The 27,860-nt window shown below is 37.0% G+C and overlaps 1 protein-coding gene across 3 annotated transcripts; it reads left to right on the top strand.

Annotated features, from left to right (window-relative positions):
• The first annotated feature begins 892 nt into the window (after positions 1-892).
• LOC121646009 (SR-related and CTD-associated factor 4-like) lies at positions 893-27,860 on the top strand. Of its 3 annotated transcripts, none has more exons than XM_041994856.1 (18): positions 893-1,138; positions 2,247-2,330; positions 5,344-5,388; positions 5,507-5,668; positions 5,751-5,868; positions 6,019-6,152; positions 6,232-6,381; positions 6,476-6,549; positions 7,108-7,201; positions 7,553-7,636; positions 7,857-7,936; positions 10,522-10,703; positions 11,842-11,942; positions 12,038-12,151; positions 12,243-12,399; positions 12,492-12,583; positions 26,453-26,585; positions 26,840-27,860. In XM_041994856.1, exons 1-18 carry the CDS (start codon positions 1,109-1,111, stop codon positions 27,271-27,273), a joined length of 2,268 nt encoding a protein of 755 aa, XP_041850790.1. In that variant the 5' UTR covers positions 893-1,108; the 3' UTR covers positions 27,274-27,860. The 3 variants fall into 3 exon arrangements, with proteins under 3 accessions (XP_041850790.1, XP_041850789.1, XP_041850791.1); XM_041994855.1 differs by having other exon boundaries at positions 26,837-27,860; XM_041994857.1 differs by lacking the exons at positions 26,453-26,585; positions 26,840-27,860 and adding an exon at positions 12,941-14,787 and having other exon boundaries at positions 12,492-12,781.

Below are 27,860 nucleotides of genomic sequence, written 5' to 3'. Positions count from 1 at the left end.
AAGAACAACTGTAAAAATCCCATGAAATATAAAAACTTACATTTATTGTATTTCAGTTTGCTCTCATCCACAATCACGGGATCAAGATAATCATAATAGTACTCCCATTCATATGAAATAGCTGTAGAGTCCTCGGTGACAGTCATCGTCTGATTACTGGACAAAGGTATTGCTGTCCTGTTCCTAAAAGCGGTCATTTGAGACAAAATCTCAAAAAAAAAAAAAACAATTAAACAGAGGTTCAATTCTCAGCTACATCTGAATTTGTGTTGTCCTCCAGTTGTCAGCTCTGCGGAGTGTATCGTATATGAGAGAATGAGTGCAGCATAGAGATTTGGCCACAGGATGGGGCAATAGAACCAGTCAGTGAGAGCGAAGAAGGGTTGAGAAAATGGTTAAGCTGACAGACCACTGACATAAAACAAAACAAAAAAACAAAACAAAAAGAAACACATAATTTCACACTGCATCTAAGGAGTCAGTCAAATAATTAATTTCACATCACGTTTGACTATTTATAGCAGATATTATTTCTAAACAGAACTTAGTAACTATTTTCTTAAAATCAAAAACACTCCACAACACTAGAGGGCAGGGAAGAGAAAACCACGCAAAGTGACGTGCGATGTTCAGTTACACAGAAATGGCTAGTTTGCCTGCATTACCTACCCACTGACTTTAATTAGTGGAATTTGTTTGCATTTATACCTATTTAAAATAGCAACTCCACAGCATAAAAAGAAGCTCCGTTAAATCACTAGTCATGAGCCCATATAAGCGGCTAATCCATTAAAAGATGGTGGCAAGTGTGCGAATTTTACGTTTATCTCTACAGCAAAATACGTTTGCGGCCATTTCCAATAGTCACGAAGGCAACATCAGTTCGTTACGTCACATGCTAAAACGACGTACACAGGGTGGAACCGCGCGAGGCTAATAGTAGTAATTCTTAGCTTAGCAAAGTCCTGGCTAACTCTTCGTCGGTCATCGTCCGAATAAAAACAGAGCCATTAGACGTGACTTGTTGTAATGTTAACTTCACATAATTACTTTTGGTTACAGTGACAAAATATACACGCTAGTTAGTTTTCATCATTAACAAACCGCGATGGATGCAGTGAACGCGTTCAATATGGAGGTAAAGTTTAGCAGTGTCGTTCGAATTACAGAAGCTAAGTCCTTTAGCTAGCTTAATGCTAACTAATGTCGTTTCTTTTAGTTTAGTTGACCTGTACGATTCATTGCTGTACTTATTTTAGTTTTGAACACTAGAATGGACTGTTATGGGGAAAATGGTTGTTCCGCTTAGCGTACACCACTAAAAGAGAAATAATTATTGATTGTGTTAGCAAAGTCGCTTAAATGGTTGTTGTTATGTTTGGACATAAGTAACACGCGGCCGTTCTTATCGGTGCACATGTGGTTTGTTAACCCACTGCATCTCAATTAGATCAAATATCCTGGGGAAAAAAGGCTATTTAATATATATTAACCTCAATACTTTAACTAGGTAACGTTAGCGTTGGCTATTTGTGCAAACTTATATTTTAATTTTGAATCAGGTGTGTTGAGTAGACACATCTAAAACATGTCTCAGTGGACCTAGATTGAGAAACACTGATACATGTTAATGTGGCAATCATCAAATCCAGTCCTCGAGGGCTGGTATCCTGCAGGTATATGTCTTTGCTTCAAACACGCCTGATTAAAATGATTAGACCATTAACAGACTTGTGCAGAACTGTTGGGGATCCATTTTTTAAATCAGGTGTTGGAGTAGAGAATCATCCAATACGTGCAGGACACCAGATTTGATGATCCCCGTGCTAAAGGTTTCTGCTCAACCTTCAGCTCAGGGTTACTCAATCCCGTCCTATAACAGTTGCAATCCAGCAGATTTTCAGCACACCAAAGTCAAATTAAATGCATCTAACAGCCTATCAGATTCAGCAAATGGCTCATTAATTGTAGCCAGGTGTGTTGGAGCAGGGATGCGTGGAAACCTTTTTTTAAATAAAAGATTTTAAACAGCAGTATTTAAACACCAGACAGAGTAGCTGATGTTTTTGCTGCCACTAATGGGATCCCAATAAATTAAGTTAAATGCTGTCTCTAAATTATCTGTTGGTCTTGTAGTACAGAAGATTGCCAAATGTTTTTTCCTCTTGCTACACATACTTTATCATGTAGCTCTTTTTTTTTCAGATGAACTGATATGTTAACTTCTTTGCCCTTAAACCCTCCAGTTGTTCTCCATGATTGACATGAAGCCTCCAATATCCCGTGCTAAAATGATGTCTGTAACCAAATCTGCCATCAAAGCTATCAAGGTAAATCATTTTATTTTTATACTAAACAACCTTGAAGACTATTATTTTGACTTCAGAACGACTTTTATTTTGACTTCAGAACAACTTTTATATTAAGTACTGGTAGGAGGATGCATATATTCTGCTTAGTGATATGGCGGGCCGTGCGGTGGTGTGGTGGTTAACACCACAGCCTCACAGCAAGAACGTCGCTGGTTCGAATCTCTGTGTGGAGTTCTAAGTATGCGTGGGTTCCCTCCGGGTACTCTGGCTTCCCTCCACCGTCCAAAGACATGCATGTTAGGTTAATTGATTACTCTAAATTCTCCCTAGGAGTGTGTGCGAGGGTGAATGATTGTTTGTCCCCTATGTGTTGGCCCTGCGATGGACTGGTGATCTGTCCATGGTGTACCCTGCCTCTCACCTGTTAATTCTAGGATAGGCTCCAGCTTACCCGCGACCCATAATGGACTAAGTGGTACAGAGAATGAATGATTGATATAGTAATGAAAACAAACATTGATTTTTGGGTTTAGTTACCCATACACAATCAAAAATTTGTCATGTAAACATAGCTAATCCGTTGTCCTATACAATGTTTTTGTTAGAGGTTAGTTAAGAATTATTGAACCTTTTGACAATCAAAATGTTGAAAAGTTAAATTGAAACCCCTTCTTTCAAAATAGTAGGTACTGCGCATGTGAATAGTGTTAGGATTGTATTAAATCTGGCCATCATGTTAATACAACTGATCAGATTACTTTATCTAGTGTCCATTTAATCATTTTAGCTGGAATCTCTGATCCAATTGATTTCAGTCTGATAAAGTATTTGTTCAAGTAAACTTTGCTATTGTTAGTTTACTCACTCACCCACCTCATGATCAGTGCAGCAAGCATAACCAAGCCTTGTCACTTTTTGGTCCAGTTTTGTTGTTTTTTTTTATTATTATTATTGTTAATGTAATTATAACCGTTTCTTGATTGAGACAGTGTCTGATGAGGCATCACAGAAAGATTTGACCAGACGTATCTCTCGGGTCCTGTGTTGGGTCTTTGCTGGATTGTTTTTTGTTTTTTTTTTCCACCTTCTTAAGGCCATCACTTTCAGATTATTTTAATCTGCTGTATGTAGTTATTTTTTTAAAGGGACATTATGTAAGAATTTTTGTCATCTAACTTTGGAATCATATATCGCATTCTAAAGTGTGATGCATTTTAGCGCCTCAATTTCTCAAACACATATTGTAACAACGGAAGCTGCCACGTCTTAAAAAAACCTCCACAGCACTGATGAAAGTGTCATCTGATAGTTCATACACTGTTCACTCTGTTATACACAAAATATTAGCTTCTGAAGTTGAAAGTTAACTTTATTCACCACCACCATATTCACAACAACGCAGTTTGCCTACTTCTGTTTACGTTACAATACTAGCATCCGGACTTCCGCTCCCTTCACAGTAACAATATACATATGTGACCACCATGAAACAAATACAGAAGTATGTGTTAACCAGTAACACAATTACTGTTTTTCAACGGTTTTCAACACACTCAGGTGAACAATTTCCCTCTGGATCATAAATCGTCAGAGGGGAAACATCTGGTGGACGTAAATTTACTGTCAGATATTGTTCCCCTGAGTTTAGCTGAAAGAATGGTTGTCACAGGGGGAACGGATCTTGATGGGGAAACTGGCTTTGACACAGCACTGGCTTTTTGTCACAGTAAAAGCCAGCTTATAAAGCCTTCCCACTGGCTTTTAGTCCGGCTTTACTGTGACTGAAAGCTGACGTTTGCTGTAACTATGAAAGCAACTGAAACCTTGTAAACATACACTTTGATACCAATGAGGCTGGTGTATTTTAGCAGAAACTACTGTTATGCTGCTCATGGTAACGAGCAACACTAACAAAACCAAATGAAAAAAATTAGCTGTAGGCAAATTTAGGGCAGTACCGTTGACTTATTTGTTTAGGAGAAAGCTGACAACTTCAACATTCTTTTAAAAATCTTTCTCCGTCTTGAGCTTCTTCTACCTGGGGAAGGCTAGCCCGATGTTTTTCCTTTTTGTATTTGTCCTTTCTGTATTGTCTGGTCATGCTGCCTTTTAGGTCAGCTTTTTCACTTTCTTGGCGATGGTGAAAACAGCTCCTGTGCTGCTGCTGCATAAGCATGGTCCTGCATTTTTGTGAATGACAATTTAACAGATTTTCCAACTTGCCAGGGTAGTAAGCCTCTCTCATTTATCTTCTCCTCCTGTTTCTCAATCACTGTGTGCTAGCTTGCAGGGAAAACGCAAAGTTCATGCTATTTGTTCCTTGTCGGCGGCTGTAGTTTCAAAATGGCAGACAATCATGGCACTTCCGTAACACCTTATCCGTCATATATATGAACAAATCTATAATTCCTCACTTAAAAGAATGTGTCAGATTATTAGTAAAGGTCATAATACACCAATGATAAGACATTTATACATACAGACATTGATTTTGGCCAGTAAACAACAGAAAATGTTACACAATGTCCCTTTAAGGCTGCAACTTCTGTTTATTGACCTGAAGTTATCCAGTTTGTTTTAAAAACAGCATGTTTTGAGAGCTTTGATTTTTGTATGTTTGTAAGTCAAACTAACAGGTTTACATGCTTTCTGAAAGTCCAGTTTAGTTAGTTCGTGTAAACTTGGTCACTGGTTTATACCTAGCTTTAAAAAATATATATTAGGTGCAAAAACTGAAATGAATCTGAGGGAAAAGGCGTCCAGTTTTTTGGGAGAACTTTGACCTTCAGAAAGCTAAGAAAACTATTGTTCAGGACTACAAAATAAATAAATAAATAAAATACAGGAAAGTTTGGCTATTTGTAAAAAAAACAAAACAAAAAAAACAAAAACAAACGTGGTGTAGTTAAAGACTTTTGAACAGTTTTGTATTTCTGATACAATCACTACCTTTCATGTTTCTGTTATATCCTGCCTGCTCAAAGTAGTAACTGGGCTTTAGTGACTGATGTTCATTTTTCTCTCTAATCAGCTTTACAAACATGTTGTCCAGATTGTTGAGAAGTTCATCAAGAAGGTACGTGTCATGGACTGTGTCACAATTCAGTTATTTTTTATTATCAGAGTGCATTTAACAGATGCAAGCTGTCAGATAAGAGAAATAAATTGTATTTTTGTTGTTTTTGCTGTTTCAGTGCAAGCCAGAATTAAAAGTCCCCGGTTTATATGTGGTTGATTCCATTGTTCGACAGTCGCGCCATCAGTTTGGTGTTGACAAAGATGTATTTGGACCAAGATTCCTAAAAAATTTCACAGATACCTTCCAAAACCTTTACCGTTGTCCAGAGGATGACAAGGTATTTTGTGCTTTAGGTATTTATAATTAGTTTGAATGGGGAAAAAAAGGTTCTTAATGGATTAAATTTTTATTCTTATCAGAGTAAAATAGTACGCGTCCTCAACCTCTGGCAGAAGAACGGTGTGTTTGACATGGACATCATTCAGCCTTTGATGGATATGGCTAATGGTGTCATTGCTGCTCCTCCTGCCCTGGAAGGTAATGAAAATAATATAGTTCTGTGTGCCATGTTTTAGAACAGTATTTTATTATTATTTAAAGTATTATTTAGTATTATTTAAGCATAAAGTTAAACAATGTTGTCTACTTTCTTGATTTTCTGCAAACCTGTTTTTCTTGTCTTAACAGTTCATGCTGATTCCAAACAAGAGACACAGCCTTCTGCAAGTAATTCCTCAATTGTGGCAGGTGTGCCGCAGCTACCCACTTCTGATGCCTTAGCTGCTGTGGCACAGCTGTTTCAGTCCCCACATGGTCAGGAGGTAAACACTAAATTTCTTTGTGTTCCATCAGTTATTGTAAAACAATTATTTGTTAGATGACACTCTGTCCCTCCACCAGCTGCAGAAGATGCTCCAGAACTTTCAGCAAGCAGATAAGATACTGACAGCCTCCACAGTTGCAAATAACATACAAACCCCACCTCAGATGCCGGTGGCCCAGCTCAACCCATATAGTACACAAACTGACAAGAAAAGCTCTTTAGCAGAGGTATTAACATGGCTCAGTAGTGCAAAAGCTCAAAATAATTTTATTTGATATGCTTTTTTATTTATTGAACTGTGTACTACATATATTTCCTCAGAAACTTCTCGATCGGTTTGACTATGATGATGAACCTGATGATATGCCAGTTTCAGAAAGCAACATTCATCCACAGTGAGTTTGAGTAACACACACACACCCGAATGCTCCACAGATTTTAATTTGATGTTTTTGGTCCTATGGCTTTCTGCTGACTTAGGGGTAGGTTAAGATAGGGTTTTGGCATAAAATGAGCACAATGCAACTCCCAATAATGCAGTTATCTCTCCCAGGTGACACAAAGAAGAGTGTTGATCACTCCATAGAATTAAGATGTCCTTGTGGACTATACTGCTAAGTGCAGAGGTCCCCAGAGCAAACAGTAAAGCATTACCAGACAGTCTGCAAAAATAGTTTTAAGCTCAGGGGATTTGGACCATAGAAAGAAGTTTTATTTTAAACATAGGTCTACACAAAGCAGATGAGCATGCCAGTATCTGTCTTATTGTGATGTAACTGCATTGACAGCACTATGGTTTATCAGGTATTTAACAGGTAAAACAATTTTTTTCTCCTTGCTCCTTTTGTTGTTTTATAAAATGGCTGTTTATTGAGTCCATTCTTTTAGTCATCATCATCTTAATGTGTTATTTTCTATGTGTTGTAATACACAGTGTGCATTTGTCATGACAGGGGTATTCCTGAAAATGTGCTAAACCAGTTTCATGGTCCGATGCTAAACACAGGTCATCATCGTGATATCATTGGTCTTACTGGGGATATAAAGGTATTCATCTATAAAACACAATCACTCTTTTTTCCCCCTTAAATACAGCAGCTCTATTATTGTGTCCAAAGATTTTTTTTTAGACATAAATGTTCATGAAACGAAAAATACTTTACTAATCCCTGGGGAAAATTTTCTAGATTTTAATCTTTTTTTTAATATTTAGTACTTGGACATTGGACAAATCGAAAATCCTTTATTAATGTATTCTAGAAAATTTTTAAGAAAATTCTGTTTTAGTATTTGTTAGGAGTTGTGGAGTTGTAATCTTAATTTAAAATTTACCATGATCAGTATTACTATGATGCCCATTTACTTTTTTCTGTTTTTTTGCTTTTTGTCAAACCTCAGCAAAGTGATGGATTGAGCCAGAGTGAACATAATTTCTTACCAGATGGATATCAGTCTACTAATGAAGCTTACTCTTTGTCTCAGGTAAGCATTTTATTGCAAAATCATAGTATCTTTCTTTTCCTCATTCCATAGAAGGAAGTCATTGCCATGGTTAATGTAAATAGTGGGAAATTTTATTCTGACTGAAAGTTTGTCAAACTCTTAAAAATCTATTTAATATAATAATAATAATAATAACAATAATAATAATCTTTAAAAAAAATAGCAGCTGTAAATGGTCCTTTCATCACTTATCTAATAGGGAAATTCAAGAGAAGACCCATCCATGAGACGAGAGAGTAGACATGGAGGTTATGGCAGAAGATCCAGATCTGACTCCAGGTAACTGTTGTGCTGATCACAGATACTTCTGCTGTATTGTAATCTGTTATCTGTTTTATTGTGTGTGCATCAGTGCTCGTGCTAGTGCTTAAAATGTTAAGGAGGAAGTCCTACTAGTGGAAAAACCTGGTCTAGATCCTTGTACAGCTTGCTGGGAATGGGGCTGCCCAGCCCACACTAACGGGAACTGCCAAGTTAACCCCTGTGCATACACATGCTGAAAGTATATAACAAGAGTACACGTGGGAGAGCATGAAGTGCACAATTCCAGGCAGTTGTTTATAATTTCAGCATGAGCTGAAGTGGAGCCTCAAGTAGGCTAAAGCGAACTATAAACGTAAAGAGTAAGCTGCAGCACAACAGCACTATGGAGTTGTGGGAGGGCATGAGGACCATCATTGCTTATAGGAATAAGGACAATAAGTGATGTTGATAAGGCCAGTGAGGTCAACCTGTTTTGATTCTTTGCTTGTGTTCTTACTCCCAGATGCAAGTCACTTTGTAGAAAAGCATCTGCTAAATGACTGTAGAATAGGATGATGGTGAGCAGTACGGGGGTCCCACAGGGGCCTGTTCTTGCTCTTTTCCTATTCACCCCATACACTGCTGATTTTAATCACAATACAGCATCATGCCACATCCAGAAGTAGTCTGAAGACAGCAATTATGGCATGTATTAGGGGTGAATAGGAGAAGGAGTATAGGGACTTGGTGCTGGTTTTCAGTGACTGGTGTGCTGCCAACTGCCTCTGTCTGAATGTATCAAGGTGACGGACCTATCGTAGGTCTAAACTACCCCTCCGGGCTGTTGGCATCAAAGGTGAGGACTTTGAAGTGCTGCAGACCTGCAAATACCTGGGTGTGCATATGAACAAGCTGGAGTGATCCCCGCACATGGAGGTCTGCCTATCGGAAGGTGGCGTTCGTTTCTTCGGAGGCTGAGGTCGACGTATGCAGTAAAATGCGTCAAATGTTTTATCACTCGGTGGTGTAGAGTGCCATTTTCTTTTTTGTTGTATGCTGTTGAGGCAGTATCTAAGGACAAAAGCTATGGACAAAAGGAGACTGGGTAAGCTCATCAAAAAGACTGGCTCTGTTCTGAGCACCAAAATCTTGGACACCATGGAGAAGGTTGTGGAGAGGTGCAAAGGGGCTAAAATTCAGGCCATAGACAAAGAAGCAACAGAGAAGGAGGCTCATCTCGCTGCGTTGCTGGACGGAATGGTTTAGGTCTTTTGTCCCCACAGCCTTTAGACTTTTTAACGACCTCCAGTAACATCTGGTTATAGTCATTTTATTTATTTATCGCTATTATACAGTCACAATAGTGGGTTCTGTCTTTTTTTATGATTTTACTTTTTGTTGCATTTTGAATGTTGACTTTTTTTGTTGATGGATGTAAAGATGAGCTACAGGAAGTTGCTGGTTGGTTGGTTGTTTCACTTTTCAGAGCCAACTGTATTGTCATAATGTTACAGTTTATTTAGGAGTGATGTGTTTATCTGCTATTTAGGGCTGCATGATTAATAATTTTTAAAACAAGATGTTGCGATTAGTAAATTGCAAAGAGCACGATTCATTTCCGTGTTACATTGCGGCTGATCCAGGTTTCAAAGTTGCAGCATTTAGTTTTACAAATGTACTCGTTTCACATGTAATTCCGGTCGTCTTTCTTGTGGGATAGAAAGTCCTCTTTGTGAGGGTTAAAAAAAAAATTCTGCTCTGTCTGAGCCCCAAATGTATTGACACCAGATTTGCATCGTGTTTTATTCCCCACACTCACTTAATATTGTCCACTCTCTCAGCCAGTGAGAGGGAGGGGAGAGGAGGCAGAAAAGACAGAGTAACTTGGTGCTTGTGGTTGAAACCACATGTTGTTCGAAATGCGTTTTCTGGTGGTTTGAGTGTGTGCACCAGCGTATGCACACACAGTTCTCTGTGTATGTGGCGTCAGGATGAAACTCCACTGTGTCCACTACTGAAATCATGTAGAGAGAAATGAGGTGCTGTGGTATAAATGAGATCAGACAGTTTAGTTTTTACTACACTGACAACGTATAAACCTGTTCTAGAGGAAATGTAACCTTCAGTCTTCAGTATTATGAACATATGTTGCATCTTGTAGTTGGTAAGTGAAGCCGTTCATATCTAAACACTGTGTCCTTGTTAAAATATAAAGCAGTTAGTATGTCATGTGATAATCCTCCACTTCACATAGAAAATATATTTCTACATGAACACTGAACAAGCTGGAATTCAAAAGATTAAATCGCAAACCAAATTGCAATCGCAATTTTGGTCAGAAAATTCACAAGTAGATTTTTTTTTTCTACACATCGTTAAGACTTACTCCTGACTTACACAATGCCTCCTGTAGGGTAAAATTGCACATGTGACAACAGCAGACTCTAAGGACTGCTGATGTTGTCATTTCTTGCTCATCTCATGGCTAACAGGATTGTGGATCTCTGGCGAATGGCAATATTTGTTGAATTAGAATAGAACAATACTTTATGAATCCCGAAATGGAAAATAATTTAATTCATTGACATAATGTTGAGGTGTTTTAATCCTTTGTATTTCAGATCTCCTAGAAGAAGAAGATCACGATCTTCATCTCACTCAAGAAGATCAAGATATCGACGCTCTGACTCCAGAGAGCGACGCAGGAGATCTCGTTCTAGATCCCTGGATAGGAGTGAAAGAGAGAAGGACCGAGAACGTAGACAGAGGGGTCTTCCCACCATAAAGAGCCAGTCACTTAGTGGTATGTGTTATGACTAGAACAGTGCTGGACTCAACACTGCATGCCCCCCTTGTTTTTTTTTGCTGTATTGTCAGATATGAGCATCCCTATTGAAGGAAACAACACTGATAAACTATGCATGCCATGCATGTCCTGTATAGGTATAATTGTAGTTACCACACAAAATGTGTTTTTTAATTAACCAAGTGTGGTCATTTTAACAATGTGCTTGTCCAAATTCCCAGAAAGCCAAAAGTCAGATCTACGGATGACTTAACGTTTATAACCAGACAGGATCACAACATACGTCTGCACTCTGCTTCTCTCTGCTCCTGCAGATGCATGTTACTATGTTTTAGTGTTTTGCTGCCAGTAAGAGGCAGCAATCACAAATACATCAAACAATCTCGGCTGTTAGTTTGGGATGACTCTTTAGCATAGCTCTACTATAAAATACAAAGTGTAAATATCTACTTCTTGACAGAATGAAACTGCAGTGTTTCCCCTACATTTGTTGGTGCCATGCCATCAAAATGCTGAGAACAATCACAATCATCAAATTGGCTTTCTTCTACTTTGAACCTGTTTGTGTGTGTAGTGTGTATATATATGCATGTCTGTTATTAGTAAACCTCCTTGGTTGTAATCGTAACATAAATCTACCATGTTTTACATAAAATGTAATTACCTCCACCAAGGCAGAGGTCATTTATTTGGTAACGTTGGTTTGTTTGTCTGCCTGTCCGTCTGTTAGCAACTCAAAGTTATGGTTGGATTTTAATTAAAGTTTTGGGAAATCTCAACAAATGGAACAAGGAACAAATTATTAGATTTTAACGGGTGATCCAGGAATTTTTTAAAGGATTCTTTACTATGAGGGGTTAGGGATAATTTTGTCTTTAGAGCTTCTAGCGCAAAGTTAATGTCAACAATCATTGGCAAAAAAATTAAAATTGCTTAGCGAAGATCTGCTTTCTCTAAATGCTCCTAGTTTGTATTTGTCAAAGCTGAGGCATCAAATTTACTTTTATCACTACTATAGTATTACACTGTAATAGTTGGCAGTTAATATGAATATCAGCATGTTTGTTTTGAAGATAGGAATGCATAGAGATAAAAAATAATTATACACCTTAATATAATTTTCTTTTGCTTTTAGTTTGCAGTACTACACTTTGGGTAGGACAGCTAGACAAGAAAACTCAGCAGTCTGATGTGATGTCCCTTATAGAAGAGTTTGGCCAGATTGAGTCTGTCAATGTAAGTTTTTTTTGTTTTTATTTATATCAAAGATGCTTTTTAACTTCTGTGATTGGAGATAACTCCCCCTTTTAACTTTTGCTCTCTGTGCACAGATGATTCCTCCCAGGGGTTGTGCCTACATTGTTATGGTTCACAGACAAGATGCCTATACAGCCTTGAACAAACTCAGCAGAGGGTCTTACAAAGTCAATCAGAAACCTGTTAAGGTATGCACCATTTCCAGTGACACCTTGGCAAGTTATATAAACTGTGCTTAAATACTTACACCTAATTACACCTAATGTCATTCTTTCCAAGATTGCTTGGGCTTTGAACAAAGGTATAAAATCAGCACACAAAAAGTTCTGGGATGTGGAGCAGGGAGTTACTTATATCCCGTGGAGCAAAGTCAAAGTTGAAGAGTTGGAGAGCTACCGAGAGGGGGGCGTGTTGGATGCAGAGACACTAAATCCAGGTAAGCCCACATAGTTTCTTTTAGCATAAGCTTAATTAACTTATTTCAAGCTATAAGATTTTCCTTACTTCTCTATCTTTTCTTTGGTCTAGATTGGAATGTTGTTAAGGACCTAAACAACAGGACAGCTGTAAATGGAGCATTGGAAAGGGTACCAGATAGGACTGTCACTACTCTTGTTCAGGTAATGCTGATGCAATTCTTAAACACTTTTTCCTTGATACTGCAAGTGTTTTTATTTGGTTGGTTTGATCGTCTTGAGGAGAGATTGTTCCACAATCTTTCTAATAAAGGCTGTGAAGAAAATAAATTGTTGTTGCCTATGAGTGGTGGAGCCTATCTGAATGAACTTTCAAAAGTCAAGTCAACACAAATTAAAATTAAAAGAAATTGGTAGAAAACAAACGTAATAAAAATGCCATATTTCTAAAGGTTGCTTGCATTAGAAAACTTTGGTCAGACTTTGCCTGCATGGAAAGAACTTTGTTCTAATGGCCTTAATGTTCATTAGAATTGTGTTCTGTAACAAAAACAACAGTGAAATTGCTCTTAACATGTGTGCCGATTCCATATTTAATTACATTTTTAATGGCCATATAAGAAAGCATACGTTACAATTCCTCAGATTCAAAAAATATTCATCATTCATCAACAAAAAATTTACACCACAGAAATGCTGTTATATTGGTTACAACATCCTCTTTGTCTTTTTTATTCTTTTTAAAAGAAAAAGCAGCTCAGCATGTCATTGTCCTATATTCCCATTAAATCAATTGCTTAGTTGGCTCATACAAATAATTCAGTTACATTTCCTTAGGATAATGAACTATTTAAAAACAAACAATAAAAAAGCTATGTTGGTTGTCGTATTAGGTTTTAAGTAGTTCACAATGCCAATTGTTAATTTTACTAAAATGCATTTCAAAACTTTTCTAAATGAGCCACAGCCTTCTATGTATTTGTCAGTTACATTAGTTAAGTGCAACAGACCACAGATGAGATGTTGCATTAAAAATCTGCATATTTGGTGGACTGACTCACTCTGTCCTATGCATTAGTTTTTAATCATGGCCTCATCTGTCTATAGCTTTGGATGTGGCATGTCGGCCATGTGTAACTTTGGTTTAAAATGTAAACAAGGCAAAATAAAGTGTATATTATTTAATTTATTTATTTCCAGTATGTTAATGTACATTCACTGTTATTGTTTGGAGCACTTGAGAAGCTAGTTGCCTCTCGTCTGTAATAAAATGAACCGTGAAAGTGGCACAAGATGGTGGCAATGTGGCACACGTTACTGCTACCCTGCCTGCTTTCTTAAATAATTCCATGACATTGGCTTGGGTCTTGTTGTACAGTGTGGACATCGTTATCTTGGATAATTGTCAATGAAATATCTGGATTAGTGAGTGAAGGTTGCAATAGTTTTTAGTTTTCTTAGCCCTTTCTTAGTTGTAATAAATGTTTGACATTACTTAAAGTTCCTGCGGTTTGCAAGCAAGTCCAGCCAGGTGTCCTTCATCTTTGCCTGCCTGTAAACATTTGATTGCTTATGTTTGTCAAGTTTCCAAAATATTTTAGCTTTTCTGTCAGAATGCTTCCATATAGTGGCTGCTAAAGCATGATTTCTCACTCAGCCATGTTGCACACACCATAATCTATTTGGGTACTTCTGCTTTTTGAAGTTCTCCATCTACATTTAGAGTTTCAATTTTTGACGGGAATTAATTTAGAATCATCTGTGTCTTCAGAAGACTCATCTCAGAGATTTGATTAGTTCCTCTGTTAGTCTTATACTATAATAGTTTATTGTAGAAAATGAATAGAAATATGGTAAAATCATTAATCATAGTTACTTGAGTGACTATCTGACCTGTTGAAAACAAAAACGTCATTATTTCTAGAACTGACTGCTAATGAAGAACTATCAAAGTTCTTATGTTGGTTGTAATATGTATAGAACTACCAAATTTCACATCTGGCCCATTCTTTCACTTAAAAAAAATCTAATGATGACAATGTTCTTGGATTAACTTACAGTTAATGGCAAGTGTGGTTATGTAGCCTGGATTTGGTGGTGAAAACTGAGTGGGATTCTTGTGCATATTTCTGGAAGATGTTTGTGTTTTTATTCCTTTTCAAGAAGACCTACCCCCACTTAACACACATCAGATCAATATATTTGTTATGTACAATAAGCAATGACATTTGATCTGCCTTTTGATCATTGTCACAATTCAGATAGGCTCCTCAGCTGATAGGCCTTGAATTCAGTAGTGTTTATTCTTCTATTTCTTCTTTCTTTCCTGCAAACTATTTGCATCTCCACTCAGTTACCTTGTACTGTCATTTAATTTATACAAATAAAGTGGGATTAAAAAACTTTTAATTACTGTGGTATGTGTGCAGGAAAACATTTCTGTTATCCTTTCTGTGTTCAGTAACTAAACTCTATCCAAAATGTGTGGAGCATGTGTGTTGGCAATGTATATTTGGTCAAATGAGGTTACATAATTATTTCTCAACCACGTAACCACGATTGAATGGTCAAAATATTTAAATGGTTAAAGATTAAGTTCCAGTAAGTGGTAAATATTAAGAATGTATAATCAAATAGTGTGCTTGCAATAAATGAAATAACTGCAACAAGTAGTATTAAAATGTCAATCTGGATCAGCAGAAATTTTATTCATCCACAATGGCCTTGGTCAGTAAAGTAGCCTGAAATAAATGGGCTGTCTGCAGTGTTCGATACATAGCAGGACCCTAACTGAGCACTTAACATGGAACAAAAGTTGCGCTCATCTTTTGGTCGAGTGTATGTTGCTGTTGGCTGCTGGTGGGACTTAAAGGTCCAGTTTGGAAGAGGACTGTCAAAGTGGGAGACAAGGTAAGCCAACAGTGGTGTCAGTCAGGCCAACCAAATCATTTTATTACTTTTTTTTTTTTTTTTCCCTTCAATTTTGTTTGTTTCTAATAAGCAGCATTTTTTAAACAATGAATCCCACCCACCCATCCACACACACACACTGCAGTATGTAAAGCAAGTTTTAACTTGTTTTAATTTCTACTGGACATGGGAATGTAGGGAAAAGCGCTCTCTCCATGCTTAAGACTGCCCAAGCGCTCTTGTTACAGCTTTGTTAGGCAGGTATGTGTGAAGAAACCTTGGGTACCCATTTGTGTGCCTAATTTCAAAAGTCTTGTTTTTGCTAATTTTACCTGAATTGACCGTCTAAGCGCCAAAGTCGCAAAATTGCGACAAGCACCAGGCCATGTCCACTTTCAACCGCTAGATGGCAAACATGAATTGGCTGTCGACGATCGGCCACCAGATCACCCCAAAGCCAAAAAGCCTAAGTGAAACATATATATATATATATATATACTGTGTCATAGTTAATAGTGAAAGTTATAAAAATGTAATACGGCCGTCAACCTATGGTTCCACAATATGAAATTAGATGAGTAATTTTACTGCCATCATAAACTTTAGTTCATAATTTTTTTTTTCTCATTTACAGTATACCTTTAAAACTTCAGTGCATAAATGGTTAAACACTTCATGCTTCAGCTTGATATACTTGTGTCATGACCAGTCATCTGAAGAAAAGGACACAGGCTTATTGACAGAAATAGGCCCAACCTTTTTGTGTACACAGCTCTTAATCTCAATCTTACAAGTTTTTTATTTATTTTTTATTGTTTAATCCATTTGGGAATTACCTGTGGTGTTTAAATATTTTAATATATGTTTCTGGTGTATTCTCTGCTGTCCAAAGCTCCCCCCTAGCAACTTTTGTTATGTAACAGATGGAGTATGACAAGTTCAAGTAGAGTTAAATGATTTTTGGTGTTATGCAGTTAAGTTCCATATAGGCTCAACACACTAGGCCTCTCACTGTAGAATAAAACCCCAACAGATTAATGGTAAACTGTTAAAAAACTGATTTAACTTCTTGAAATACACGTGGAGCAACAACACCCAACACCTCCCTTGCTCTGAAACTGCATGCTACATAAGACAGCAGTTTAGGGAGCAAAAATATGCATTGGCTCTAAAAATTCAGCTCAAGAAGCAAAACCTGGAACCTGCAGGGCGGGCTTGAAGCTTTGGTACTGCACTCAATGCTTTTGTTGTTTGTCCCAAATAAGGTAAAAATGAGCAGATTTTCTTTGAATGATATATCCTTTAAGAGAGGATTCATAGAATTTTTTCTGCACACTGGAGGAGCAAGAAAAAAAAATAAATAGAAACTGCTGCTTGTGTGGAGGCATGTCAGGTGAGTAGGTGGTCCTTCAATGTAATTCAAGACACATTTGCATTAACACTGTTGAATTGTGGGCTTGTGTCCCAGACCTCCAAATGTGGTAGTTTGCTCTTCATGTCCTTAATCTATCAAGGGGGCATTTACATCTGACTTAAAGCTGTTCAGCTAGAAAATATCCCAATACCACCAGTAAGCTGCCCTATTAAAATACAGCACGTTTCAGATTTCAAGTATGAATGTGAACCATTTTTAATGTTTTATTCATCATTAACCTGTATATAACAGAGCTTTTACAGAAAACTCTAGTGTTGTGGCCTGGCTCTGTGGCTCTGCTTGCAGTAAACTTTGAATCAAAGTGCTTCCTTTTTATTTTTCCTCTGTATAAAAACCTTCTACCAACAATATTGTATGTATATTTTAGGATGTGCAGCTGTCTGCTTACTAAAGTGAGCCTTAACCTCTTGAGAATAGGTCATTTAATTGCATTAGCTCATTTTATCAGTACATGCATAATATTCTTCTCTTTTGAAAACATGGCCGTTTTTGGTTCAGGTAGGGGCATCAAACAGTACTGTTAAGATAATTTAATGGCTTGGCAATATTTCACTGTCGGCCATCAAGAGCAGCAGCAGCAGAGGGATGGAAAAAAGGGGTTAAGCAAAAAAGAATGACATGAAAAGATAATCAAGGCTGAACATTTACAGTTTATGAGCTAAAATAGCTTCTGAACACAGGGCTAAACTTGAATGTTCAGGCCATGCTGAACAGAGTGGTGTGACTGGCCTTTAGCCAACAAAACTAACCAAGTGCAGCATCTTTATTTTCAATACAAAGCTTCTTCTCTGGGATATCTCTTCAACACTTACACAACACGACATGAGTCTGTTTTAGCCCTGAGAAATTTGTCAGCCTAGCATTTGTTTTAAAAAAAAAATTATCTTATAAAGTGTGCTAAACTTTGTGTTTCCCAATTGACATAACATATCAAAAATAATTGTTGGTATACTTTTAAGAGATGACAGTGTGATGTCATACTTTAGCTTTACAAAATAAATAAAAATGCCAAAGCTTGAGTTGAGTTAATGAAGAGGCTGTCTCAGTTAGTCTGCAAGTTGTTAAACTTGGCGAAAGGAAACATCCGGAAAGAAGTTTAATTTTAATGAGGAAACTTTTAAGTCTAAACACTCAGCTGAAAAGTATGGATGAGTGCTCAGCTGGTGGTCTCAGTAATGGAGGATTTCAACTTTGGCTGAATAAACAGAATTAATACTCCAAGGTATTTGCAAGTTTGCCCAAAACAAGCGCAGAAGCCTTCCTTATACACAGCTGCGTATTGGCTCACATGTTTCATGCGGGTGTTTTTATTTACTTTCACATGTCATTTTATCAGCCTTTACAAGTACACAAGCTTTGTGCATACATGTGTATATCCTTCAGAGCACTCACTTTTAAAAATGTTTGTCATTTTTAAATGCAGCTTTTAGAGCTTGTGTTTGCAGTGTCCTAATTACGTAGGAATCCAAATGACTTCTTACATGATGCTTCAGGTATGTCACAGAAAGTCTCCTGCACATCTATCAGCTTTTGCATTGTTCGGTATGTTGAAATTTTTACTTTAAACGTATGTAACAAAAATGTATTAATAGACTAGATTCTTTTAACTTTTAAAACAAAGAAAAATGCAACACAGGCAGGAATAGAATCGATGGCCCGTGGTCAGGCCTGCTTGCGCTGGCTTTTGCAAGGACTTTGGCCGCTGTAAGCGCTGTCAGGTGCCGTATGGAGACGTCCCACATGGCAAGGTGTTGGCCTGGTTTTCAAACTCACTAGATCTCAGACAGATTAAGGGTTGCACTGGAAAGGGCTCAATCCTCAGGAGTCCCACCTGGCAATCCACAAGGAACCAAAAAGCTCCAATACCAGTACAAGGCACCCAGTCAAGAGATTCTGCATTCATGACTAAGTGTGCCAGAACAGTACATTTTTGATGAAATACCTGTCTAAAGACACACTGTCCGCTCTGATTAGATCAGTATATTCAAAACATTACAGAAAACTGAAGATGTATCTACACTACTACTTATTATGAATAAAGTGTTACCTTACATGCTGTAAATCATGTAATAGGAGTTAAACATATTTTTAAGAAATGCAATATTTGATCTTTTTTGAAATGCATAGCATTTATAGTAAAAATACTTTTTAATGAAGCTTCTAAATTGATTAGTAATAACATTTGTGGTGCAGTACAAAACAGGTTGTTGTGGAAATGTAAAATTTCACCAAACATTTTGCAGTTAAAATAAAAAAAAAAAAGGAAAAACTGCATTTCAAAAATATCTTCAATGTGTTTTTGTTTTGTTTTTTTCTTAAAGCATCTTGTAGCAGGAATCAGTCCAAGCACTGAATGTGTTAATACAACTCTAAAATTTTTGGAGGTGTTCTTCTCTCAGCCGTTTTTAATAAGGTGATCTTCCATGGAAAGAGGGGAATTCTTCCGTAAACTAAAGCAAAACAACAATGATCTAGATCCATGGACATCAGACCCACATGAGGCCTCATAAAGGTGAGTTGGGAAAATTCAAAACATTGTTGGATATTCAGACCCTTAATCTGGCATGATAGTTTGGTGGAAAGGTAATGAAAGGCTCTTTCATAAAAAAAAGGTATCTTTGTCATTTTCATGTCACAGTCTTAAACCAGTTTTAAAGTCCAGGATATTGTAGTTCTCATATCTAAGATCTGTTTGGCTGCTTGTCTCATGGAGTTTCCATGAAGTATTAACTTGCAAGAAAGATGTTTATCCTTTATCCAGTTTCCCTCTGAAGGAATGAAATGCAGGCTATTTGTGAGGGCTTTTTTTTTTTTATAAGAGAAATAGGTTTAATCTTTTTCCTGTTTTGCCCCCTTTGTTTTTGAATATCGCTGTGATATAATATTTTAATCTCAACAAGCTTATTTTTTGCAGGAGGAAAGAGAGGGAAAAAAATACATATGCTACAAAGATACATATTTTTGTCCCATCAGGTTTCAGCTGTTGCTCTTCAGTTTCACCCCTTCTCTAAGATTTATTCTCTTCATGCTGTGAAGACACTAAATTTGGTGAACATGAAGTTTTGAAACTATAGTACACAAACCAGTGGGCGGCATGGCTGTTAACATCTACATTGTCTATAAATTGTAAAAGTAAGCAGAACTACAACATCAACATATTGTTGTAGAGCTAAATACAAATGACACCCACACCTCTGTTGGAGGGTTCTGTATAACAGAATACTGCAGTTTCTGTTCTGTTCAATGTCAAGTGAGTCTATCAGATCCCTAAGATGAGTGGATAATACAAGGAGCAAACTTTCCTGTTGTCATATTTTTGGTTAGTTCATGACCCTCTGATATAATGGAAATTACACTGTACTGAGTTTACACATTTCCTCAAAGATTTTAATAAGAATAAGCAAACTATACTAAGAACAGCTAGAACTATTTTATTATTTGTTCATCGGGGATATGACATATTCTGACTTATTGTTTATTATTAGGACCTGTAGCATATCCGTAGACTATTGTACCACATTTTTGCTGGTTGCTAACAATGTTTCTGCTGGTTTCTTCAGTATGTCGACAAATTCATGTTTATGCCTGTCCTTGGGCCATTGATTTGATTTTACAACAGTGGTGCCCCATCCCACTACTGTAGAGGGTGCCAAACGGCAAACAACTGCCAAACTCAAGTGGGGCTTAAACATCATGATGCCACTGCAACAAAGAAGGATGTAGCTGTGGTTGAAATATTTTATTAAAAACCAAAAAACATGTCAGTCTTTAAATTTGTAAGGGCAAAACGACAACAGCCATAAGCCACATATTGCTTTGATTGCTGTAGTAAACTCCTAACACATGGAATGGATAAGATCAAGTAGAACTCAATTCTGCTCTTAAGTCGTACACCAGATTAAATTTGAAGATGAAAGGACTGAAAGTCTGAGGTGCTCAGGGTGATAGAAGTACATTGCTTCATTACTCATGACTGCACACTCATCCCTCAAGTCACACAAACTGATGTGTGAACATATTTACACATGAGGCCAAAGGGCTACTTTAATGGAAAGGGAAACTGAATTACCTGAAAATTAAGAGGTTTGGTGCCCTTTAAAGGTAATAATAGAAATGACATTGATGCAGATTGAAATCTTATACAACTACAAGATTTGGCAATTTCATTGGAGAGACTTAATTGTTGGTATGAAAACCACCACTGTATTTGAAATTGCATACTGTACTTGTACTTGCTGTTTGGGTAATACTGTATACTTATCATGCAGCATGTTACTTGTGTAATTGGGGTGCTTCCATTTAAGGCCCCTCCCAGCGGTGTGGAAACAACACGCATGGTCCGTGTAGACAGACAGACCTTGGCAAAGTTAGCAAAGCTCTTCAGACTGTAATCATGCAACATGTTATTTGTGTAATTGGGGTGCTTCTGTTTAAGGCCTTTAATATATATATATATATATATATATATATATATATATATATATATATATATATATATATATATATATATATATATATATATATATATATATATATATATATATATATATATATATATATATATTAATCTCAATTAACAAAGACTCAATCATGCACTGCTAGAGTAATTTGGACCAAAACAAATGCAACCTCAATCAAAAGTAAAACCTAACACTGAGCTGAGCTCCTCAAAAGATCCGTTTATCATGTTAAATACAATACAATAAGTCTTAAAATCTGCTCTTACCTCCTCCTTTGTAAGTCTTTAACTGAAAAAGATGATGAACCAGATCTTTGTTTGCTTCAGTAGACAATGCACATAGAATAGAATAGTCACTTTTTTGTCATTCACAATTACTGGTCAGTGCATATTGAGAAAGAAATTTAATTGCATTCACTCACTTCGGACTGGAACAACATAATATAAATGAATGTATAAAAATACAAAACATGCATACATGATCTGGCAGCATAACAAGAAGGAAATAGGCGCACAGGGGAGGAACGTTTCACTCTGGTAAGACCATTATTATGGTTGGCTCATAACGGATAGTTGTTTACACCTGTTGTAAGGTTTGAAATCAAACCTTTGTGTTGGGATCTTTTCTGTAAATTAAATGTCTGCTCTGACACTTCCATAACAATCCCAATCAGATGGTGCATTCAGCTTTTTCAGAGCACGTTGTGCCTGCCTGCCGTATACAACATCAAAGTACAGTACCGGTCAAAAGTCTGGACACATCCTCTTTCAAAGCTGATGTTTAGATGTGTCTAAATGTTTGACTGGTTCTGCATATTAATAGAAATATCCCAGCTGAGAGGTTGGAGATTTAATTTAAACATCATCAAAATGTTATAACATGAAAATTGGTTAATATAGTTAGATTAATTGATTGATCAAACAATCAATCTCTTATTAAAACAGATTACACCAGATGTGATTTCAGAGCCTTCTGGTAACATCCGTCTTACTGTGGGTGTTAATCCTTTTTTTTTTACATCAGCTACACAGTTGTAACCTTCCAAACTGATAGAACAAATGCATGGCCTTCAAACCTGTTGGGATGCTCACGTTACTGCCTCTTTGGTTTACTTCTCTGCGGTGGTTGTTCCTAGAACCACCATTATTCCATACATACAAACTCACAGGATTCACAGATATGAGCTATCACATCACAGCTTACATGCCTACATAGTTATGAATAATATTAATGTCACTCAAAGCAATTTTCATATAAGTATAATAGCATTTTTTTTATTTTGTTCAAACATTTTCGACCTTTTAAAAGGTAAAGTATAAAAAACATAGTGTGGTGTGGAAAAAATGATTAATCTTTGTCCCGTCTTAACATGCATTATGTACAGGGTTAGAAGGGTTAGGTGAATTCATGCATCATTATTAGTAAATAAACATATCAGATTAGATTACACTTAACTCCTTTATTTTAAAATTGATATGCAATGCTTATATGTGTGTGTATAAGAGACATGGTAGTTCAATTAACCACGGGGGGGGGGGGCGTGCTATAACTGTCCCTTATTCCATGTCCCAATTTGCATATCACATAGTTTTTCTTAAGCCATCTTCTTGCATTTCAGTAAGCAGCAGAGGAAAAGCAGACAAGAGGTGAGAAGAGGTATTTATCAAGCTTAGAGATCTTTGCTTTAAATATGTTATGACTCAGGATACAGATGCATAATCTGAATGCCTTGTTGTACCCATTGGTTGTATTTATTATTCGTGCCAGATTAACATAAAATAATGTTCGAGGTGTCCTTGGGCAAGACACCGAACCCCAAATTGCTCCTGATGGTTGGTGGTTAGCGCCTTGCATGGCAGCTTCCCCCATCAGTGCGTGAATGTGTGTGTGAATGGGTGAATGTGATGTATGCTTTGGGTATCATTCCAGGTACAGTTAAGAGCTATATAAATACAGACCATTTGCCTATTCTCTACATTTACAGAATTAAGACATCCCTCAGAATATTTTTCTACAATCAATTTCCAAATCATAGGCAAGAAGAGAAGAGACACTACACAAATTAGACAAATCAGATTATGTCCAGATCACAATGCCTTGTAAATTTAGTCAAACAATTGTAAACAATTATTTTAATGTTTTTAATCTTTTAATAAATTCATATTCCCTCCATTCCTCACAGTGGTTTGGTCCACTTGCCTTTTTCCATCAGGGGCTACCGGCAGCTCAGTGTTTCATCTCTGTGCGCTATAGTGATGGGATGTTCGGCTCTTTTCAGAGAACTGGCTCTTTTGGCTCAGCTCCCAAAGAAGAGTTGACTCTTTTCGCTTCCGAACGGCTCTTAATTTACCGTCTTTTTTAGCCCTATAATTTACGTTGACATCTCAAAAATGAATGAATTGTGTTTTGAAAACCCTTTTGTGTTCAGCATTTTTACGTATATTTGCATCCTTTTCTGTATTTATTCTGATACAAAACCACTTTTGTAATATTTTGTAATATTTCAACAAAAATCTTATTTTGCACAAATGAACAAAAAACAGCAAACAAATCAACAAAACAGAACAAGACCTAAACTCAAGAAAGCAGCGTTAATGTCCTCAGTGCAGGTTGGCATTCAGAAAAATAAGATGCCTCATCTTGGATGGGCTGATCCAGTTTATCCTCTCTGTGAGGTGGGTTTGATGACACGAGTACTCACTCTTGTACTCTCCTCATGGCTGTCTGCTGCTATCTCACTCGCATTGTAGCGCTTGTCTACACCTTGCACCAAGCACGCAGCAAAAGGAAAAAAAACTGGGAGCCGGCTCCCATCCAGTGAGAGCTGGCTCTTCTGATTCACTACCAAGCATCGGCTCTCAGAGCCCGCTCCTTCGCACATTGCACATCACTAGTGCGCTAGTATAACATGAGGAAGGAAACCACAGCAATGTGTAAAAGCTAGTAAGTCATTTATCACACCACAAACACAAGGTTGTAACATAAAAAGTGACACTTTTCCTGCTTTGTCCAAAAATCGAGACGCCAGTTGACCGATGTACTAGCAGGATGTTACGGTACCGTAGTGCACCATATGTCAGCACAAAGCTGTACTTCTCAGTGTTCTGAATCCAGTTGAATTACATTGATAGCGTAAATGGTTGAAGAGTTACAGGATTTCAAAGAACATAAGGTAATGTTGCTAGAGGGATATCCAGATTTTGGAATGTACACATATTTTTATGTTCAAGTATTTTTAGTTTGTATCATATTTATTCATTCATTTATTTAGCGAGCAGTTATCACCATGACTTAGATGTTCAGATTGACATACCTCATTTATCAAGTCAAAGATTGTTCTTGAAAAAAATGTTGTTGCTATAAGGAAAATAAACATTGGAGAATCTTTAGTGTCCAAGACTACAGTAAAGTCAGGACATTGTGATAAAGATGTCTATAAGAAAGGAATGAAATGCTTATAATGTTTCATAATGGTTTCATCAGGCAAAGTCAAGTCAGCTTGTCAGTTTCTCACAGATTAGACAGATGGATAAGTTAGGATACAGTAGATAAATTAATAAATATATGTTTAAAACATTTATAGGCCTACAGTTACAAGGTATTTAAACAGATAAGGGAGGTGTATTTTAAGTTGCGTCGTGGGATAGTTGTAATATCTTTTATTTTTGTTTGTTGACACCACAACAAATGTATATTTTTGAAGAGGAGTTTGATGTTATTGGATTATTCTAGAAGGTATTTCCTTCATAGTTATGGTTCAGTTTCTTGTAAAGCTACTTTGATGGACTACTGTGGAAATTAGAGCAGAGCACAAAGAAATTCCATTAGATGTGGTCATACAGGTGTATCATTATTATTTATTATTAACCTCTAGTTATACAGGCAATCCCACTGAGACGCGCAGTCTAATTTACAAGAGACCTGTTTACATAACCTGACATGCATGTCTTCGTCTGGCTCCTTTTACCTAATACATTGTTTATTTATACACAGTGGCAGTTTATCAGTGATCATCATAGAGTTACCGTGTTTATGTTTTTATAGTTAGTAGTTTATCAGTGCATACAGTAGCTACACTATTAACGTGTATGTCATGGTAAGTAGCAGTGTGGTGTTTGTTTCGACACTTTTTTATCTCATAGTTTTTATTACTGTTGTGCACATCTTTGAACACTTACTTACTCAGTGCTAGACCCCTACCTTCTCTCAGCGTGAATTCGTTTCTCACTCTAATTATAAAAATAGATCTGAAAAGAATTTAAATTATCATTTTATTTGTTCATTTATATTTTACTTATTTGTGGCAGTGTTGTGTGTGTGACTGTGTTTTCCTAAATGTTTGGGATGAGAATCTGACAACATGCCATCCTCTGATGACCTTGTGTCTGTAAATGGTAGTAAACTTCAAATTTCATATATTTATTTAAACATTTATTTTGTAGTATTTTGTATGGTATTATATTATTATTTAAAACAATGTTACAGAAAATATGTGGAGCCATGGCCTTAAAATGAAAATGAACATTTCCCCAATTTTCCATTGTTTGTCTTGATAATAAGAAAAATTATGACAAAATGTATCATATAAAGACAGTTTGCCAAACATCAAACTTTGCAGTTACGTTTATTTGTTAGTTGTTGGTGTGTAAACCTTCCTGTTCAATCTGTAGACATCGTATCCCTTACAGTTTTTCTGTTTTATTTTGTGGAATCAGATAATTTATTTAGCTTTGAAGTAGTGAATTATCATTTCTATCTCTTGTGGACTACCATAAAAGAGAGAGAGAATAAAGTACTTTATTAATCCTGTGAGGGAAATATTTCTGTTACAGCAGCAGCCATCAAGAACAGATATGTAAAAAATAAATGTAAACATATAGAGAAAATAGAAAATAAACTCTATCCACAATATATACAAGCAAATCCCAGAAACACACAAATAAAATAAAATAGCTGTACACACAGACTATACAATTATGATTTTCGATTGTTGGGTATGTATGGGTAAACGCAGAGATGATGATCACCTCTCACACATGGAGGAATCATTGTGAAAGACAAGAAGGAATGATTCTCTAAACCTCTCTTTATGACAGCGGAAGCAACACCTAAGAGATTTTGTTGTTTTCTCCCTCACAGCGAACTACATCATGATATGGAATCAGTGGGCTGCCATACTTCTGCTTTACTTTGCTTCATCAAGACTTTCTTGCTGGTTGCTAACTTTCATTTTGATTGAAATGCCATCCTTGTTCACATGTCTTCCAGGTGCCAACAATCCCTCAGGCTGAGTCCATTGGAAGTCCACCTGCATTTCCTGGACCTATCATGCTTTCTCCAACATCCATGCCTCCAGGAGGATCCCCTTACATACCCAAAGAATTTGACAGTCTGGCAGCAGGTAACTTTTGCAGAATCAAACACTCCACTGAGCATAATTTATTATCATTAAAGCAGACAGTCATATAGCTGTCATACTGGTTTACAAAAATTATGTAACAACTTTGGGAATTTTCCTGGCTTGATAATGTTTCCTTCAATATTTGTCGTCATTCATTCTCTCTCTCTCCCTCTCTCTCTCTCTCTCTCTCTCTTTTAAATACTTAATCCGTACAGAGACTCAATAAAACCTCTTAATATCTTCTTTTACAGCAGGAAGAATTAAACTTCTAGAGGAGTCCACAGAGAGTTCTGCAGGAAGCAACGACCCATCCTCCGATGCTGGAACTGGTAACCAGCTGGGCTCTCCAGTAGCATCAGTGATGAACCTGCAAAACCCTGCAATGATGCAGGGACCCCCCAGGCCGGGTATGCCACCTCTGCACCCTCTTCCCGGCATGCCAGGCTCACACCTACCCCCCTTCCTGTCACCTCCAAATATGCAGCATATGCCCCCACAAATGATGCCAGGAGGACCAATGTTTCCATCAAACAGATATAGGATGCCTCTGCCCTTTCCTCCTCAGGGTGCTCCTTTCCAGCGATATCCATCCATGGGGCCTGAGAGTATGAATGAGGGGGATGGGAGGCATTTCAGAAATGGTAGGCCCGGATTTGGATGCCCACCCTTTCAGAGAGGGCGATGGTAGAGAACCTGGGAGGTTGAGGAACCACTGTGACAGATGTTAATAAAAACAATGAACTTGGTTCAACAAGAACCGTTTTGTGCGACTGGTGGTGGTCTGTCTTCTGTTGAGATCTGTTAAACCACCGTAACCCTTTTCTCTGTGGCACACACTGAAAAACAAAACACTGTTTTGGATTTGGTCCTTTCTCTTGTACATTCCACAGAGGAAACCCTTATTCTTGTAAATATTGTATGTGAATGTAGATGTTTATCTTTTTGTATATTTAAATTTGGGTAGTTTATGCCTGATTCAAATATCTTCTTAGGTGCAGTTCTAAACAAAGGCAGGATGTATTTTTAAACTTATTCCTTTATCAGAGGTTTGGTTTATTGAAGGAAGAATCTTAAAAAAATCTGTCATACACTTTTTGGTATTTTGTTTTTAGAATCACATTAATGCTTAACTGTTGATTTCATTTGAAAAAAGATTTCATGTCCTGCCAGTAGAGGGTAGAGTGAACCCTGTTTCTATAACCACTCTGTTTTACACTAAGGTCTCACCATGAATGCTCATGTGCAGTGAATATTAAACATCCACCATTTGTTCAA

This window comes from Melanotaenia boesemani, chromosome 9, assembly GCF_017639745.1.
Source record: "Melanotaenia boesemani isolate fMelBoe1 chromosome 9, fMelBoe1.pri, whole genome shotgun sequence".
Lineage (NCBI taxonomy): Eukaryota > Metazoa > Chordata > Actinopteri > Atheriniformes > Melanotaeniidae > Melanotaenia > Melanotaenia boesemani.
The sequence above is the reverse complement of the archived record's forward strand: the minus strand, read 5'-3'. Positions and strand labels throughout refer to the sequence as shown.

Bases quoted from the DNA above. Each gene is read 5' to 3' on its own strand.
- LOC121646009 (XM_041994855.1), top strand. From the start codon at position 1,109: ATGGATGCAGTGAACGCGTTCAATATGGAG. The intron at 6,153-6,231 runs GTAAACACTAAA...TCCCTCCACCAG, and splicing joins AGTCCCCACATGGTCAGGAG to CTGCAGAAGATGCTCCAGAA. The intron at 11,943-12,037 runs GTAAGTTTTTTT...CTCTGTGCACAG, and splicing joins GCCAGATTGAGTCTGTCAAT to ATGATTCCTCCCAGGGGTTG.